Genomic DNA, 19,032 nt, shown 5'->3' with positions numbered 1-19,032 from the left:
TAGCTACCTGTGTTCTCCCGTGTTGTTCTTAGAAATAGAGGAGCATTCTGGGTACTCATTCAATGCATTACAGTGTTAAACCACAGGATGGAGCCAGAGCACACGTGTCCCCTGCAACAAGCTGCTCAATCCAGTAACCTCCTGATTTGGATGTATTTTTAAAATCCCTGTTTTTGGCATCATCTTTTCATTTAGCATTGTGAGCTACACAATCAGACACAAATAATGGAAAAGGCAGTTTATTGCAACACAAAACAAACAAAAAAATAACCCAATTTATGCATGTAAAAAGAACAAACTGCTGTATTGGATAAAATGAGATAAATGAACATATGTTGTAGCATAAGAGCTGATAGATTCAATAAATAGCTGCACAGATTTAAACAAACCGTAACAGTGTTTGATTACTCAAGCAGGAATAATATGCACTTTCACCCCAAACACCATTCAGTCACACATAAAACATATTTCTCAGTGCTGTGTCACTGTAAGGACAGTCTGTAAAAACCCATCCTCTACTGTGTATGGATAATCTGAATCACTTAAAATCATCTCTCTTTGCAAGTGGCTGCATCCAAAGAGCTGCGAGTGCTGTTTTGGTTACAAGAAGATTGAGTAAAAGAGGCCAAAGGCGCACAAACACACGGACGATGTCGTGGGAAGAATACTGATATTCAAATAAGGAGCAAGATACAATTTAAGGAAACAAACGGATGCATTGGAAAAGATCTGGCAGGAGTTTGCAGAGGAGTTGCACGATGGAGGATGGAGCAATTCACAGATAGTACAAAGTGATTGTGGGAGAGTGTGAGAGAAGAGTCGAGCGGATAAGGCGAGGAAGAAGGGAAAGAACCAAAAGACATGGATCCTTTCAGCTTCATGATGACTTCACTCTCGTGTGTACAAAAATCCAGAGGCGGTGTCATGACTTTCCTGTCGATGGAGGGTGGTGGACGGTGGGAGCGGGGTTTTGGTCGGGTTTTTTCGGCAAGGTCAACGCAGCATCACCAGGCAGACAGGCTGGGGGCTAAATCTCTGTTAAATCTCTGTCTCTAGCTGGGAGAGAGAGCAGGGCTGGGTTCGGTGCTGATGTTGACCAAACACTCGCTGGACTTGAGGCTGGCCAGGGACTTGGAGCTCGGTAAAGAGGCCAGAGAGCCACACAGGCCCAGCATGGAGGGAGTATTGTCTTTTCCTGCAGGGACAAAACAGAGAAATAGCACAAGAAAAGTGAGCCTCTGATCATGCATAGTTCAAGCTGCCCACATGAAACATCATAAACAGGCATCAAGCGTGTCTTTGTGTGAGCATGAATGTACACATGCATGGGTGGCTGCCTCTGAGAGGCTTCTATGTAGTAGTGGAAAATGCACAAATATATTCCTACTCATGCAGAAATATTGGTACTTTACTACTGTTTTCTGCTTATAAAGCTTATAAAGTAAAATGTAGCTCATTTAAAGGGATAGTTCAGGTTCATCACTGGTATGAAGGAAAACCAACGTTACAAAAGACAAAAATAACAGCTGACCCTATTGTTTTTGTGTTGGTTTGTTATTATTATTATTTGTCTTGTGGAACAAATCAAATGTCCATGAGCTGGCCAAATAACTGGAAATTATGTGCATTAGATTCCCAAGAAGTATGAGCCCAATCAGCCACATGGTGGTGCTATCATTGATGCCAAAAATGCAATTTTGGAGAGGCCACGCCCCTTACACTGTAAGTCCAACTGACTTGAAATTTGAAACATAAGTCCATCTCAATATGCTCTACAAAAAAAGCCTCTGGACCCTAAAGATCCGCCATGATGGATTTTTTGCTAGTTAGCATAAACTGAAAAACAGTAAAGTGACATTAACTTTTTGGATTTTGACTCTATCGACACCAAATTTGATAGACAGCATCAGGGGACTGAGACACACATTTCTGTTACAAATGAGCAACATCAGTCAAGAAACATGTACACCAGAGGTCAAAATGTCTTCACAAAGCAGGGAGTTGGTCATCACTCATTGAACATTTGTACAATCATCATAAAACTGAGTAGATGTCTTCAGGCCCTGACTGGGAGTAGGTGTTCGAAAGCACCCGTCCATAGGTACAGGCGCCACAAACGTACATCTGAAAAACTGGTGGTTTTGGTGTCCATTAACTATTTGTCCAATCATCATGAAACTCAGTATGTACTTTCAGGTGGAAAACTGCTCATTGCTGCTTGCAGGTTTAGTTTTGACAGATTGAGCTGCTTGAGCAGGATGGCAAAAAATCCATACTAACACTTTAAAATGGACAGAGGAATACTGCACATTTAAATATTGCAGTGAACATGTTGTGGTGAATGCAGTAGCAGTGAGAAGTATTTCACCTGCTGAAGTCCAGGCAGCATCTCCGTTCTGTCTCCCATCAGTCTTCTGGGAGTCCGAGTTCAGACTGACTTCAGCAGAAAGTTGCTCCAAACTGTGGAAACTCCTCCTGGACGGACAAAAACATCCTCAAGGCACAAATACCTGAAGCAATGTTCGGTGCATTTATTGCATCTACCTACTTATTCATGATGTGTGTGTTATCCTCCATGCAAATCTGTGAATATAAACAGATAAAAATAAAATAGAAACGTACTGTTCGTGTCAGTTTACCTGCGGAAAAGCTTGACGTCGCCCTGGTTGTTTGTGATGGTGGACCACTGGTTGACCAGCGGGATGGAAAGATCTTTAGCCAGGTGAGAGGAATCACAGGGCATGAGGGCAGAGCTGCATGAAGAAAATAATAAATAATTCAATTACTTTTAATCAATGAGCCACTTTGTGCATGAAGTCATCAATATCGCTCTAAAAATAAACACTCCATTATGTTGTCATTATAATGACGAGAAGGCAGACGTCTCAACGGTCAAGATTTCCACCTGACGAGCAGTATGGAGCCATTTTATGTTTTCTTTTCAGTTGGTTTTTTTTTTCGCTTGAAAACTGATCACCACTCACTTAAATTGTTTGGGAGATTCTGCAACACTGTTTTGTTGAATAAAAAACTAAACTCGACCCGCAATCGGCATGAGGGTGAATGGATAATGATTGAATTTTCATTTTTTGGTGAACTATCCCTTTAACCTCTGCTGAACGTGCACATATTGTGTAACGCTGGAGAGTTAATGTGTGTTTGTGAGAGAACAGGATTTGCAGCTCACAGATATATCTGGAGCTTTTTATTTGGCTAAATATAATTTGGTTTGTGTGTATTTTTAATTTTTGTTTGATTTCTCACAGTTGTGCCTGAAGCTCCAGCACGATGGCCTCCAGCTCCTTCTTCTCCTGCTGGCTCTGCACCGTCAGCTCCTCCACCTTGGCTCTCAGACACTTGTTCTCCGTCTCCACGTTCTTCAGCTGCGACTCCCGCAGACGCACCAGCTCCTCCAGGTAACCCTGAACATGAACGCAAGGAGATTTTTGAGCAGAAGTCCACAGCGAGCAGCGAGAATTCAAACACGAACTAGTTTTTCGCAGCTGTTGTGAGTCACCTTCTGGGCGTAGACGATCTTAAACCTCTGCTCCATCTTGCGACACTTGTTGCTCCAGCTCTCCTCGTCGGTCACCAGAGGGATGTAGGGATGCTCAGGGACGCTCTCCTCGCTGTTGCTGCTGTCCACGCTGCGACGGTCCTCCTCATCACTCAGGTAGTCGTAGCTGCATGGCACAGAGGGGACAGCGTTGCAGCGCCGCACATGCTCACGATTGTGGTGCTAAAAGTTGAGTGACAGGTTCAGTTCAGCCTCACCTCTGCGTGAACTTCAGGTAGGGTGTGTAGTCAATCACAGCCGGGGATTTCCCGTCCAGAGTCTCCCCCTTCAAGCAAAAACTGCACAGAGACAAAGACAACCAACACTGGGTCAAAGCTGAGTATACTGCTGGACTGCATATGGTCAATATGCAAAAATGTGACCACTTTGTTACAGGGATAATCCATGGTGGTGTCCGTTAGGGCTGCAACTAACCCTTATTTTCACAGGTGATTAACTGTCTGATTTTTTCTCAATTAATCGATTAATAGTTTTTTGTTTTTAAATGTCAGAAAATGGTGAAAAAGATCAATCAGTGTTTTCCAAAGCCCAAGATGACGTCCTCAAATGTCTCCTTTTACTGTCGACAGTGTCAGTTCGGCTTGTTGAATTCCTATTTGGTGCTGGAGAGAGACGCGTGTGTAAAAATGTTTGTTCAGCTTTATGTGTGTGAAATACAAGCAGCACAGTAAAAGTATATGTGGCCATTTTTATACTGCAGATGTGTCAGACATACTCTCATTTACATAATTGATAAAGAAATACATTAAAGATGAGAAAGTGCATATACATCTTATCACAATGTATTATTCATGAAGCCATATTCTCCACTAATACCTTAACAGACTTACTAAACATAGGAGTCGTGACCCAGCATGAGGTTGCAAAAGATCGCTATCCGTTTTTTACTTCCTTATACTGATTTCAATAACTGAACTTACATACAATATTATGAATTAATTAATTTTTGAACATCTGTATACTACTGTCCCTCTATGGATGTAATATGACTGCTATCATTTTTGGCCTGGCTCAGGTTAAAACTAAAATTAAAATTTAAAAACAAAAGCCTCCAACCAGTCAAGTTGCAGTTTACATCCCTGTTTGTTGAGTCTCATGTAAACACTTTGACAGTTTTAAGTGTATTTCTTGGTGAAGCACAAGTTATCACTATACTGATGATTCCAGTGAATAAATCCCAGTGAGACTCAGAGGCTGTTTACTGAGGAGCACAGAGGACTGACAGAGAGCTGAACATTATGATGTCACAGTGAAGCTGACCTTTGACCCTCTGGATATAAAATGACATCACTTCAACATTTTATCCTATTAAGAGATTTAAGTGAAATTTTGCCATAGTTGTATTATTTATGATATGTCATAATCACAGGTCACAGCGACCTTCCACCTTAAATCAGTTCATCCTTAAACACTAAATAAAGATTCACAAGAATCAGATGGACGACCTGAAAACATAATGCATTCGTTCTAAAAAAAAAACTGTTTAAAAGCCTGGGGTGTATTACAGACATGTTGAAACCTTCACCTGAAGTCAATGGCACTGAGTCCGATCAGCATGCCGGTCAGGACTGTGGCCTCCTCTCTCAGCATAATGGCTCCGTCATCGTAGAACCTCCTGTCAGGGGAGACAGAGTTTATTATCTTTCAGATATTATTCTGACACAACAGTGATTCTACCTGCAGACAGTTCGTGAGATTTTACAGCCAGCGTGACGCTATAAACATCTGGAGCAGGCATGTGTTTTCCTCAGGTCACATTAGAGCTGTGGTGATAACTGCAGTATCGCAGTCATGTGATGCTTACTGTGGGGTTGAGCTCATTACTGTCATCACTGCAAATTTTATTTTGAAGGGTCAATCTCATGTTGAGATCAGCACATTGATCTATAAATACATCTCTGGATCTGTCAGACACAAGTCAGGAACGTGGCCTCTGCCTCTGATACAAACGCACTGGAGCCGAATTAGCGTTAGCATTAGCTAAACTTTTGCCTTTCCTGCTCAGCTTCTTCGGGGCTAACCTCCATCGCTATTCCTGCATTTAGGGAATAACAGACGAGACTTTTTTTGGTCTAGAGTTGGCCTGCAACTAACGATTATTTGTTATTTCCATTATTTCCCTGATTAATCAATTAATTGTCAATCAAAGCCCAGGTTGATGTCCTCGAATGTCAAAGATATTCAGTTTACTGTCATAAAGGAGTAAAGAAACCAAAGAATATTCTCATTTATGAAGCGGTACATTTACTGCTAGACTGACAGCTTTCTGCTCCGCCGTGGGCATCACAGTCACTCTCAGTCTGCTGCTCACTTTCACTCATAACACCCTCTGCCCCTATTCCTTAAAGGAGCAACGCTTCAATAAATTTAACATAAACTGCCATCCCGTGGGAATACGTTGCTTTGTCACCTCGGTAAGAAAAAAACCCATGCTGTCACATGGCATCAAAAACGTTGCTAAAATCAACAAAATCAGAAATTTAACGACTGTCCCTTTAAATGATCAGCCTGACCTGGTTGTTCTTGTGTCCCTCAGAGCAGTGGATACATATTCAGACAGACGTTTCTCCATCAGCGCCACCCGAATCCACGCACGCCCCTGTAGGACAGTGTAAAAAGTGAGTAGGAACAGAGGGCCTTCTCTCTCCGCTGCCGTCTCTGGCAATATCCCACACACACACACACACACTCAGCGTCACGCACACACAATTCTGCATCACAGATGTCCTTGCCTTGGCCCGTGATGTGCTGATGTTCTCTATGTTTTCGATGCTGGCGATGCAGTTGTTCTGCACCTTGCTGCACGCCAGTCGGATATATTCCCAGAAACTGCGCTGTCCATCTGAGCTGAACCAGCTTCCTGAACCTGGTCCAAGATTAAAACAACAGCAATAAATAAATCATTTCTGCTCTGACAACAGCCCACACTAAAAGCACCACAGCAACAGTACAGTTAACTGTATAATCATAAATGTTTTGGCTGTTTTCATAATGTAATTTTGCTTCTATGGTTAATGTCTATAATATATTCTATGCAGTAAATTTCTATTCCGGCTTTATATGAAATCTTACATATTTAAGGCGGGTTGCACCAACAAGGATTAAGTTTTAAATCTGATTAAATCATGGTTTAACTTTAATTTATGTTGCACCAAACTCACAGGGATACAATTCAAACCTCTCTTTGAACCTCAGTTTATTTTTTTACTCAAAAATTAGATTTTATTTAATTCTGTTGTGCCAAAACCTTTAAACAATTTGAAATGTGATCCAGTATTAACTTTAAACTTATACTTGAGGAGGTTTAACATTTAAAATATGCCTTTTTTACTTGGATTTAGTTAAATACTTCATGTGTAGGATAAACAGGCTAACCAACTTTTTAGTGAGCTGGCATACAAATACTTTTTAACACCTTTTAGCTACTTAGCAAACAATATAACATGTTTTCACTTTTAAGCTAGCTAACAATGTTTTGTTAAGGGACATCCTACAGACGAGGGGAAAGTTAACTGTTTTCTCTCCTACTTTATGCTTAGAGATCCCAACAACACTCACATTTTTTGTTTAATTTAATTTTAGCATTTCCATGTTGATTAAACTCTATTTAATTTTGGTTTCAATCACTGAACCTGGATTTACTAAACTAAGATTAGTTTTTAATTGTGCAACAAAGCTGTGCTTGATTTTAAATCTGGATTTGCTCATTTTAAACCCTGATTAAAATTAATCTCATATAAAATTAATCTTTGTTGGTGCAACCCAACGCACGTTTTTCACTGTCTCACATTCAAAGTCATTTTAACTGCTTTGTCCGTCTGTTCCTGCGCCATATGTTACCTGCAGTGTTACCTTTGAAGCGGTGGCTGAGGATGTGCTCTAAAATGGCGGCAAAGTTAATAAACTCCTCGGATGAGTCATCTATGGGCTCTGCTGTGTACTTTTCTAGGAGAGTCTTTACAGAGAATCTGAAACAGAAACACACAGAAGAAGAGGAGTTAGAAAAACACAGGACAATGCAATGGAAAAAAAAAATCTACCTCTCTGCTTTGCATATGTGAAGGATTTGAACTTTCAGCTGGTTGTGTGAGGCGCACAAGCCGCTGAGACGCAGCCGTGTACTGTAACCCAGCAGACAAATGTACTACTGTATTTGAACCCTGCAACAATAGCGGGGAGGAGGGCTTTTTTTTCTTTTTGGGAACCACGCCATCTTATCATACTGAGGTCACCCCAATTGTCTTGTGTACTACACAATGTACCCCTTCAGTGCTTTGGCAGTGTTATCATGAAAACAATACAATTACCCCCTGTCTTTTCAGCTGTGCGTCCAGGTCCCTTTGGGTCTCGTCTCTCTGAGGGACCGGCCAGCATCAAAGAATGATCAAATAATTCCCTCCCCCTCATCTATACATGGTGGTCTGATCTATTTAGGGCAGCCGCTGCCGCAGTTTTAGTTTGGCTTTTGACCTCACATGCTCGCCCTGCTGCACACACGGGCGGCGATGCAGCTTGCATGTTAGGAGCCGGGATCCAGGCACGGGCTCGGGCTGACTGCCTCCGCTGCGATGGGGAACACTAGCATCACCGAGGGCAAGACTGCCCTGGCAGTGGGAAGCACCTCCATAGCCAGGGGAAAGACTACCGTCTCCTTGGGCAACTCCTCCATCTTCAGGGGAGTGACCACCACCTCCATGGGAGACTCCACCATCCAAAGGCAAAAGACGACCGTGGCTCTGGGACGGGCCAGCTTCAGCCGGGGAACCACCACCACCTCCTTCCGCAAAGCCTTGATGTCCAAGCGCAGGAACACCTAGATGGACCGGACCGCTGAAGCCGGGGCGAAGACACCCAAAGCAGCCAAGCAGTCCAAAAAAGACTCTAACTATGAGTGGAAAACCACATTCTCATCAAGCAAGACCTCCTTCACCAAAGGCAGGGTTTCGATCCTGAGGACTAAGTACGCCATCTCCTGGGGCAAATCCTCGATCTCCTGGAGCAGAACCACCATAACTTTGGGCAACATCAGCTTAGCGGTGGGCACAACCTCTGTCACACGAGGGGAGACCACGAGCACTCTCACCACGCTGACCTTCACCCATGGGACCAAGTCTGTGTCCGTGGTCAAAACCATCCTCGTCAGGGGCAAAGAAACGCACAGCAACATCTACTGGGATTTTCACACATGATTCCTGCACACACTTAAAAACCCACGGATATTTCTGTCTGGTCAGTGTTAGCAGGTCAGTAGTATAAATAAATAAATAAATGAATAAATAGCTGCTATGTTTGTGATCAATGTGGCATGACATCATCTGTCACCTGTGGATTCCCTTTTAAGAAGGCGCTAAGCGAGCTGCAGATCTAATGGGTTTGCAATCAAGAGTGAGATGTTCCAAAGCCATGCTGAGCGTGTTATGCTAATGTGACAGCGATGAGACGATGCTTTATGGTGTGTCTACTTGACGAGGAGGGAAAAGTGTGAAACAGCCGTGTGGGATGTATGTGGAGACACAAGAGAGCGTGTGTGTTTTTCATCAGCACTATTCTCCTGTATATTGTACATGTACAGTCATCAACATGTCTTTGGTATTTAAATGTGGTATTTTTGTGCATGCTGATATGCATATGCATGCCATAACTATCCTGCCATATATGTCCACCAGGGAACGCAGTTTTGAAGTAGAAAACTGTAAAAGCTGGTTGATGTAACAATGCTTATAAAGGTAACATGTCTAAACACTGCTTGGCTCGATTGTTTTGTAAGTAGATCTGAGTTTTTCTACGATCTAAGTGACATAAACGGTAGAAATTAAAGACCCAGACAGTTCAGCAAGGATACATAAAGGTAATAAATGGGAACCACACCCATATTTGAAAAGGAAATAAATACAGGAGGTGCAAACAAAACCTTCACTACACGCAGAACCTGACATGAGCACATCCATCCTTCCTCTTATCCAATCTGACACAGCGCCACTCATTTCACATAAGGTGTATACGGTCGTACACAGAGGCTATGTCTTACAATCAGAGGCTATAGGGAACAATAGCTCAGAAGAAAGTGATGTCACCGCAGATTGCTCCCTTTGCAACAATGTGTCCTTCAACCGTCTGGTGTCGTCGTGGAGATAGGACAATCGCTCCACTGTCCTGTTCCCCCCAGAGAGGCTGTGGCCACCTACGGCTGCCTCTGTCCATTCACAGGGACACATGGGTGGTATGTGGCCTTCCAGAGCCCACGTCGATCAGCTCAACGAAGGCATTATGTGACACGGGGGTCGCGCTATCCACGCTTAGCATTCTGGTCTGCTCTGGATTGTGGCTGATGTTACTATTATCGCCGAGGGGCAGAGCAGGGTGCGCTGCATGAGTGTGCGATGCTTTGCGTCGAGTGAGCCCCGAACCCCGCCGTCGAATCTGGGTCAGGAAGACGATGGGCAACACCAGCTTCACCGAGGGGAAGACGGCCTTAACCCTGGGCAACACCACCATAAAGAGGGGAAAGAGCAAGCTCGCCATGGGGAGCTCCTCCATCACCAGGGGCAGGAGCACCACATCTCTGGGCTCCTCCACCATCACCAGCGGGAAGACCAAGATCTCCCTGGGCAGCGCCTCCTTCAGCAGAGGCTCGACCACGACCTCGTTTCGGAAAGCCATCTTCCCCAAACGCAAGACGCTCTAGATGAGGGGGGACCTCATCGCGGGGTGGGGGGAATGGCACAAAATGTCACAAGAAAACAGCACCATCACAGAGAATATATGGACACCACTACGGCAGCATCTGCACAGGGTCTATCCCAACTGAGAGCGAAAACTGGATTAAATCTGCTTTTGGAACTTTGACTTGTTTTTGGTCATGCCGGATTTATCAAGGAAACAGGTCAGTGGCGTCTAAATTCTGCTTCATAATGTTTTCTGCAAGTAGATCATTTAGGTGTCAAGGTAAAATAGAGGTCCAGGATGTGAGGTAGTTCCTGCAAGTACATGCTCTCCAAATCCACTTGGCAGATGAGGCCAGTTCGCTTGTGAGCTCAAATATTGTACGTTGGCAGTTGGGTAACACCCCACTTACACCTGGTATTAAAATTGGATCCAGATTGTTGGATGAGTTGCATTTACATCTACCTAAAATCTGAACACAGTGCAAGCCAGACCACTTCCAGATGTGGTCAGGCAGACTCGATCACATTACGATCACGTAGCACTTTAACACCATGCATTAACATGTATTTTTCCCCGTCTGGATATTGATTACATTTAAATACCAGGTGTAAATGAGGTGTAAGAGAATCGCTGTTGCATTTATGCTCCTAAAAGAGATGTGCTTCAGTGCACAGGTGCTCCTTTGACATGATCTCTATCAGTACCGATATTCTGTTAGATGTGACCTTAGAAAACTGTCTAAAACTTAAGATGAAAAGTGGATCGTGAAAACACACATTCTGACAGAAAGGTTCATGAAATCATGCAGTTCCTCATTATGCAGAGTGCGGAGTCCTTGGAAAACCACCAAGAGGCCCCCAGCAGTTCTCAGGGCCCAGTACGGGAACCACAGGTTAATGCCCAAGCTACACTGTAAAACTGAAAGAAAAAGTTGAGAAAATGCTAAATTTCAATAGATTTTTGAGTTTTGAGTCAAAGTCAAACTCATCAATTAATGCTGAGATAATTTACTTTTCTACTGTGGATAAACTTTAAACTTCAAATCGTGGCAACCCCCAAAAATTGTATTTAAAAAATAGCTGTGCACACTCATTGAAGTGAAAGTGAATAGTGATGGTTAATTTAATATTTTCAATTGCAACCATTTAATTTTCAAGCACCCAAATAATGAAAAATCAGGTTTACAGCTCACTGTGAACAGTCTCTGAAATACAATTTTTGTGGGTTTCTAAAACTCAAAGATTCAAGTTTATCAAAAGAAGAAAAGTTGTTGTCTCAACACAACATTATTAGTTGCCAAAACTTTTTTGAAAAGTTTGAAACAGGTAAGCCACACAGCTTACTGCAGGCATGCCTGCACAGAGTCAAGGACAAAAACATTTTATTGATTAAGGCAAATCACAGTTAAAAGTCACAAAAAGGATGCCAACAGCTTTTGACTCACACTGGATTTCCTTCAGGGCGTGGCTACAAAGAGTCACTCTTTCCTTTTTCTAAGTAGACCAGTTTAACTTCAAGTGCACCTTGCATTAACCTGGAGTTCACTACTTCACCACCGCGAGCACCCGGTGTATCTTTTCTTGTTATTTCAGTTTGAGTTTGATTCAAAACTCAAAAATCTAATGAAAACGGTTTCTTTGAAAAGAGTTTTCTCAACTTTTTTTCGGTGTATTCATTGGTTGATGTTGTAGCACTTGAAATCATGTTGCAGGCCTCTCTGACCAGATAAAGCCACAGCGTTATCTCCAAAGGAACACCACAGCAGATGACTGTACATTAACTGAAGTCCTTTGATCTGAAGGGGAATTGCTGGCGTGCCTCATATGCAAATGTATGGAGTGGAATAGCAACATGCTCTTGGTACGATTTGACACTGAAAAACAACTGCAGGGCCTTCTGACAAGCTTCTTTTGTGCCCCCTCTCACTCAGCCTGGATCGCTGCCAAGGCCACTCTCAGCTCTCCACTCTAAATGCCCTCTTGTTCTTCTTTCTCACCCCTCTACTGTACTTACACAAGTGTGTTTGATCCGCAGAACCACCCAGGATAACCAAAACTACGTTCATCAGCAGCGACACCTCACCCAAATACTCTCACATTAACTCTCTCAGCTTTTTATTTCTCCCCCGTAAACATTTCCCTGACTCCTTTCTCTTTCTCTCCCCCTCCTCTTTCTGTTTCTGTCTCTGTAGTCTTGGCATAACCAGCAGGATCAGATGACACAGGCGGACTCCTCACCGGCCGCAGCACTGTGTAACACCAGCCAGTGCTGTGTTTATCGTCTTGGACGGCTGGGGGAGACGTCCTGTCCTGTACTGGATCGGCACAAAAGGCCAAGAGAAAGAATGCCGCGTGCTTTGAGGAATATTCAGATAAGAATGATAATTTGGGCCGAATCAAAATAGACAAAGATGTAAAAAAAAAAAGAAAAAAAGAAAATGCAACTATGGCAGGGTGTGTCCCTCTCTCACCGGCTCCCCTCTGTGAAAAAGCGTCCAGGCAAAGTGTTTCATGGTCAGAGGAGGTGCAGAGGGAGAAATGTGCAAGATGGACAACGAGGGTGTTGGGCTGAGAAGCTCCGAGAGAGTAAATCAGATGTTTGAACCTGACAGGGGGGTAAAAATGAGAATTAAAAAGGGTGTCACAAGGAAATAGCTGGTGAGAGTAGATCCAAATGTTTAGTCAAACCTGTAGAAACTTCTGCTGTAATTTCACATACTTGATGGTAAAAATAAGTGTAAAAGAAGGTTGCACAGAAATTGAACAAGCAAATGTTATTCCAGGTCCAAAGATTTGTTGACATTTCTCATTATTTCTCAAAAATGGAGCTGAGAGAGGTGGAAAGTGGTAGCCCTTCCTATTGTTCAGAATTCAAGAGCCACCCACTTGCAGAAGCACGTCCATGAGATATGAATATGTAGTGGTGTTTACTACGGTACAGAACATTTTATTCTCCACTCTAGAGCCACGCCCCAGAAGAGCTCAAGCCAAGATGCACCACATCGCTGCCGCCGCTGCTGCCCTGTCTCTTTTCACTCCCTGTTCCTCTCGTTCACAGGTAGCAGCTGCAGGGACGACGCCTCACATCAGACCTTTAAAATCTCACTCGTCTTATCTATGTTTTCTTAGGTTCACCGTGTCCACAGCAACGCTGCTCCTCCAGGCACGGACGACGGCGTGAGAGCTCTTAGCCAGACTAAAGCAGCAATGCAGTCAGTTTTAAACATTACAGTGCAGCATGCGGCCTCTCGAACAAATTTTGACTGTTGATCCTCAGCATCTGGTCAAATTCAGCTGAGAAAAACAAAGGTAAAGTGGATGAAAACTCCCACTGACTGCACTCAGCCCTGCCGTGTTTAGATAAAACCTGTTGCTAGTGGCAACAGCACAGAGATACAGTAGATCACGATGACACTGCTGTCGCCATGGACATGAGAAATATCACAAAGTCTGTTCCACGCCATTAAGATAAAGTTCCTTTGGATTTTCTGATGCTGTCAGGTAAAAAAAAATTGCAGTTAAAATGATGGTTATTGCAACTTTTTCACCTGACCGTAGCAGTCTCTTTTATTCGTTTCTCTGCCATCATTATTCTTCATTTTAAAGCTACTACAAGGAGTTTTTAACTCATTATGAAACAGCCTCAGTTTAACAGTGATGCCTCTATATGACCCACATGAGCAAACGAAACCATTTGCAAGAAGATTGGCTATTTTTTAATGCCTGCCACAGGGTTGGATTCTCCATAAATCAGATGAAACGAGGCTGTGTTGACATTTTACCAGGCCAGAGATTTTTATTCTATTAAATTTATATATTTGTGGCTATACCAGTGGAAATCCACATACGACCGCTCCTTGTAGCAGCTTCAAGTCTTGGTTTCAGACCTTGTGCAGAAAAATGCTCCCTGTGTAGGTGAAAATGTTTGATCAGGTTTTCCTTTATTATACACAAATGTCTATTGCTGTACATATGTGTGTCTAATCATCTGTTCAGTATAAGCAAGGCACTGAAACACTGAAAAGACATTAGGCAGATTTCTATGCCTGGCACTGGTGACCCACATTATGCATAAGGGTGTCATGATTCTCCAAATTCATGATTTGACTCGATATTTCGTGGAGAGAAGAATAAATACTGCGAGAATCGCTGATTCTGCTTTTTCGGTTTGTTTGTATAAACTGAAACCTAATTTAGTTATTGAAATTGTGACACCCCTAATTATGCCAGATTACATAAATACAGTTTTAAAAAGGACTGTGTTTGTTTATGACCCAAACCTGAACAGAAACGGCCCCAGTTCCTCTGAAGTCCCACAAAAAGACAGAAGGTCATCAAACAAAAACTGTTGGGAATTGAACGTGTTAATCTCTGTGTGCGCTGATTGTATGTTAAACGTGTACGATGTGACGACGAGGAAAAAGAGGTCAGACTTTATATATACACACATGTATTAGGGGAAAATAAAAGCTTGGCCTGGTGTACTAATCTAGCACTAACGTCAGCTAAGCTCCTGCAGCCAGGCAGCAGTTCAAGCTGTGGAAGACGCTGTGTCTCAGCTGGATCCTGTATCCCTGCACCACCATGACGCCCTGCCTGCTCTAATGCACCGCCAGAGGCCCTCTGCTGATTCAGGATCTCTCTCCGATCAGACTGCACGAACACACAACAACCTCTGACTACTTGAATCAACTCTGACCAGAAGAAAAACAGACAAAAACAAGGTCAGAAACATCACGAACGAGGAGATGCAGATCTGACGGCACCACAGACTCGCCTGGGAGAAGCTGCCCTCCGACTGAACTTAATCAATGTCATGTTGCTCATTAGAAAATGGAAACTGTGTAGTAAGCATTACTGATGAAAGCTGTTTGAGATTTATTTCTGTATTGTCCTGTGTGTTTGTTATTAAATCGCTTAAATGACTAAAGTGGTCTTAGCACGGTCAGGCCAAAGTGAAAACAACAGTGTTTTTGTGCAAACCGCTAATCTCTCTCTGTGTCGTGAGTCCATCGTGAGAACTTTTCTTTCTTTGCAGACATGCTCTGTGTGACGTCGCGTGTTTTGCTTCACTGTAAGTGTCACTAAAAAGCACACAGGACCTTGGACAGAAAGGTACTGGAATAAAAAGGCTTTACTGTGTGTCTATTTGAGAGTCTGCATGGTGTCTTTTTGAGTTTTTTGGGGGGTGATCCATTTAGTTTCAAGAGGCAGAATCGGCAGATCTGCAGACCGTTGAGTCTCATTCCCAGGACATCAAATAGAGATATTTCTGGTGGGTAAAGTGTCCTGAGCTCAGCAAAATAATGAAAAAATCTCTGAAAAAAAATTCTCTGACACAACCAAACATTTCCAGTAGGTCATAGGTGATGATGGATCAAGTTTATGTGAGTCTAAACACTGTTTTTTAAAGAAAATGTTGCATATTATCCCTTTAAACACCCGGTACATTCACTGTGAATGCAGCCAAAGAGATCAAGATCGTTCCAAAGAGTCTGGAGCCAGAAACAGAACGCCTGCACACTCTGCACGAATAATTACATCCCATTCTGCAATATCATTTATGACTGTAGTCACTTTGCAATTCAAGACACATAGTGATGCTGTAATAAATTTCATGAACACACTATAAAATTATCAAAGTGAAGTTGTAATTTTGCCAAAAGTCTCTGTTGATTTCACAGAACAGAACATGATTGTTTGCTTCTGTGAACCGGTCGAGACTTTTAAGGATCACTACATTTATAATTTATTTTATTTATGTTTATCACTACATTGACATGTATGATTCCAGTGAGAAACACGCTGTCTGTGAACATCATGATGTCACAGTGAAGTTGACCTTCAACCTTTTTTTGACATAAAATGCCATCAGCACAGCGTTTTACACTAAAAATGAGGAAGCTCAAAATTTCAAAGCAGCTTACTGGAATTGATTTTTTAGCTCAATACAAACTCTACAGTTTGAAAAAAGGTTTATCACTCACTAATCTGTTGTTGTGATAATTTACTTTTCTTCATTCGACAAACTAAATAAATAATTTCAAAAATTATTAAGTAGACTCAATGAAGTTATGAGTTATTTTAATATTTCAATCTAACCCATTTAATTTTTAGGCAGCCGAATGATGACAAGTTAAGTTTACAGCTCACTGTGAACAATTTTTAGATTCTTAGTTTATCAAAAGAAGTATTTTATCTCAACTAAAGATTGTAGGTCGGCAAAACTTTTTAAACATGTTTTAAAAGGTCACAGTGACTTTGACCTTTAAGTCCCAAATTCAGTTAATGCTTGATCCAGAATGAGCAGGTTTGACAAGTTTGATGAAAATCACCATGTAAGTCTTTTTTTAAACCAAAAATATTTTTTATTCCAGCTTCCAAAATGCAGTTTTCTGCTTTTCATCGTCCTCTGGGGCAGTAATTTGAATATATTTGTGTTTTGGACTGTTACTGTCACTTGAAGAGGTCACTTCAGGTTCATACATATTTTTCTGACACCTTCAAATGATTCACAAAAAAAAAAAAAAAAAAATTTAAAAAATCTAAAGAGGACAGTTAACGGTACTGAGTTAAAACCCGGGGACCCATCTAAAATGTGTATTTTAACCAAAATATGATGAATTTCTGATGATAAAATGTACTTAAATGTCTAAATTGGGAACAGAGTCCCACAATAATACAAAAATAAGATTTCTGAAGGATCCCACTGTTTTTATTTCATGTTAAAGTGTAGTATTACAGAGCGGCGACAGCCTAAAATCCTATTTTTTCAGTGTTCTGGGTAGTTTTTATTGTTTTGCATGAGGTCTAGGGCTGAGAATTAGTACACAATACCTTTAAGGTGCTGACTGAAATAACTCAGCACTCAGGCTGATCGATTCCGAAAAAATATCTGGGTGCAATTATTTTGACTGATGTTGCAATTGTGATGCAACGAGAAATATTAGAGGGAGTGACTGTTTTTACATCATTATTCAAATTTTCATTGAAAAACATTTAAATGACCAAGTCTGCAGAATATAACGTGTAAACCAGGAAATCCCTGCTGCACTACAATATTTGATCTAAAACGGTATTTCGACACACATTTCGTCTTGAACAAATATCGCGCCTCCTGTGATTTGAAAGTTGCAACAGGCCTTATTGTGATTTTGATAAAATTTTGTTTCATTGTTCAGACCTACCCAGTACCAAGAAGTACTAAAACTTCTCCAGTCAAACAGTACCACCAACCGATCCCTTTGGAACCCAGATCACGAAAAAAAAAAAATTACTATCTATATGGTTTTACTTGCAGCCATTCAATGTAAACTTTGTTCATTAAGAAGAAGGTATCGAATTAAGTACTCCATTGGTTTAAGGGTTTTGTAAATAATATTGTAACAATATCCAGCCCTGATGATGTATCTTCAAATTACAATCAGAACACAGTGCAGGACACTTTGCTTGATAATATAATGTATTATACGTCTACCTTTTGAGCATATTTATGCATTTAATGTTCTGGGGATTGAAAAGGCACCAATCAAAGGAATGGTTCTTCTCTTGTGTTGTTCTTGCACATAAATAATATAAGTATAAAAAAAGCTATGCCAGGAGACACACATGAGGGGGTCCCTGGGATATTTTCTATCTTGTAAGGGGGAACATATGAATTTACAGCCTTTACAGACCTGACCATCAGTGCATGAGGACTCTCTGTACTGGGCAGGCTGAGGGACCCTAATGGTGGAGGAGGAGTCCTTGCACGGCTTCAGATGTCCTTGTCCCACACAGACGGGCAGACACTCAACCTGACTGACTGTGATGGAGGGAGAACCCTGCTGCTGGTCCTCCTCTATCCTAGGGACTGACAATATCACCCCACCAGTCTATTTTTTTTAATCCTCTGAAGCTGATCGGTCTAGCCAGGAATCAAGCAGGTGCCTCAACCTGTTAAAAATAATACTTTCCTGTGAGGGATCCAACATAAATGTCACACCAAAGATATGATCTTTAAGGTGCATCCAGGGAATGCAAAGGTCGTGAGAGGAACTCGTTGAAAATTAAGGGTATATATTATATTATAGGTGATATTTTCCTGCACAAGTAGGCGGGCGTGATGGCAGCAGGGGTATGTGAAGGTGAAAACGCACCTGCCTCCTCTTCATCCCTCTCATCTTTATAATTATTCTACATTATTTCCCATGTCTTTCATGTCCTGCTGCCATTGTTTCACCCCAGGAATCAGCACAGGAACGAGCTTGTTGGATAAACATCCTGCATTGTTTTCCTCTCAGTGAAATCATGAAGTGTGCAGCATGCAGGGACTGGCACTGACATATAATACAGCCTGTCGGCGGTGTCGTGATGTATACCTGCAGACCGTGATGAGGTTTTTTCGCTCCACGCCGACGCTCCGAGCAGACGCCTTTTTCGATGTCAGACCCATAGCCATTGCTGTCTGAATGCAGCCCGACTCCATCCAGCGGCGGCCCCGGGGCCTCTTCGGGATCCGTGCCCAGGCCAGGACCCCTCCCTCCCCTCCTGTGTCCTACAAACACCCGCTGTCCTCTGCGGGGAGCCACGGATGCTGCTGCTGCTGCTGCTGCTGCTGCTGCCGGAGGAGGAGATGAGGAGGACACAGACGCGGTGAGGAGCGTCACGTTAGAGGTGATTAAATGTACGAGTTCCGGTTGGAACTTTCAAAGTAAAACCACTTTCACTTAAGCGCGTTTCACTGTGCTGACTGATACTTTTATTTTCACCTCTATTTCCGTTTTTATTCAGAGTACGTCATGCATTTGG

General features: G+C 42.3%; 2 protein-coding genes and 1 long non-coding RNA gene across 6 annotated transcripts; 2 read left to right on the top strand and 1 right to left on the bottom strand.

Annotated features, from left to right (window-relative positions):
- Positions 1-223: 223 nt before the first annotated feature.
- rundc3aa (RUN domain containing 3Aa) lies at positions 224-18,827 on the bottom strand. 3 transcript variants are annotated; one of them, XM_084743552.1, is made up of 11 exons: positions 18,603-18,827; positions 7,418-7,545; positions 6,310-6,443; positions 6,091-6,176; positions 5,103-5,192; positions 3,775-3,855; positions 3,518-3,683; positions 3,265-3,422; positions 2,640-2,753; positions 2,369-2,475; positions 224-1,195 (listed from the first exon to the last, which is right to left on the bottom strand). In XM_084743552.1, exons 1-11 carry the CDS (start codon positions 18,707-18,709, stop codon positions 1,053-1,055), a joined length of 1,314 nt encoding a protein of 437 aa, XP_084599678.1. In that variant the 5' UTR covers positions 18,710-18,827; the 3' UTR covers positions 224-1,052. The 3 variants fall into 3 exon arrangements, with proteins under 3 accessions (XP_084599678.1, XP_084599680.1, XP_084599681.1); XM_084743554.1 differs by having other exon boundaries at positions 2,369-2,472; XM_084743555.1 differs by having other exon boundaries at positions 7,430-7,545.
- Positions 7,991-12,528, top strand: zwi (zwilling). The gene is made up of 2 exons (XM_084743556.1): positions 7,991-8,820; positions 12,435-12,528. The coding sequence occupies exon 1, from the start codon at positions 8,146-8,148 to the stop codon at positions 8,392-8,394; it is 249 nt and encodes an 82-aa protein (XP_084599682.1). The 5' UTR covers positions 7,991-8,145; the 3' UTR covers positions 8,395-8,820; positions 12,435-12,528.
- LOC146309059 (uncharacterized) lies at positions 9,795-13,511 on the top strand. Of its 2 annotated transcripts, none has more exons than XR_014772397.1 (2): positions 9,795-10,460; positions 13,372-13,511. It is a non-coding gene; the product is annotated as an uncharacterized LOC146309059 (long non-coding RNA). The 2 variants fall into 2 exon arrangements; XR_014772396.1 differs by lacking the exon at positions 13,372-13,511 and adding an exon at positions 12,435-12,572.
- Positions 18,828-19,032: the final 205 nt, after the last annotated feature.

This window comes from Lutjanus erythropterus, chromosome 19 (assembly GCF_056507025.1).
Source record: "Lutjanus erythropterus isolate fLutEry1 chromosome 19, fLutEry1.hap2, whole genome shotgun sequence".
In the NCBI taxonomy this organism is placed as follows: Eukaryota; Metazoa; Chordata; class Actinopteri; order Lutjaniformes; family Lutjanidae; genus Lutjanus; species Lutjanus erythropterus.
Note: the sequence above shows the minus strand (reverse complement) of the source record. Positions and strands in the feature narration are given on the sequence as shown.

Bases quoted from the DNA above. Each gene is read 5' to 3' on its own strand.
- zwi (XM_084743556.1), top strand. From the start codon at position 8,146: ATGGGGAACACTAGCATCACCGAGGGCAAGACTGCCCTGGCAGTGGGA.
- rundc3aa (XM_084743552.1), bottom strand. From the start codon at position 18,709: ATGGAGTCGGGCTGCATTCAGACAGCAATGGCTATGGGTCTGACATCG. The intron at 6,444-7,417 runs GTAACATATGGC...ATCTTGGACCAG, and splicing joins CTTCAAAGGTAACACTGCAG to GTTCAGGAAGCTGGTTCAGC. The intron at 3,684-3,774 runs GTGAGGCTGAAC...TGTGCCATGCAG, and splicing joins TACCTGAAGTTCACGCAGAG to CTACGACTACCTGAGTGATG.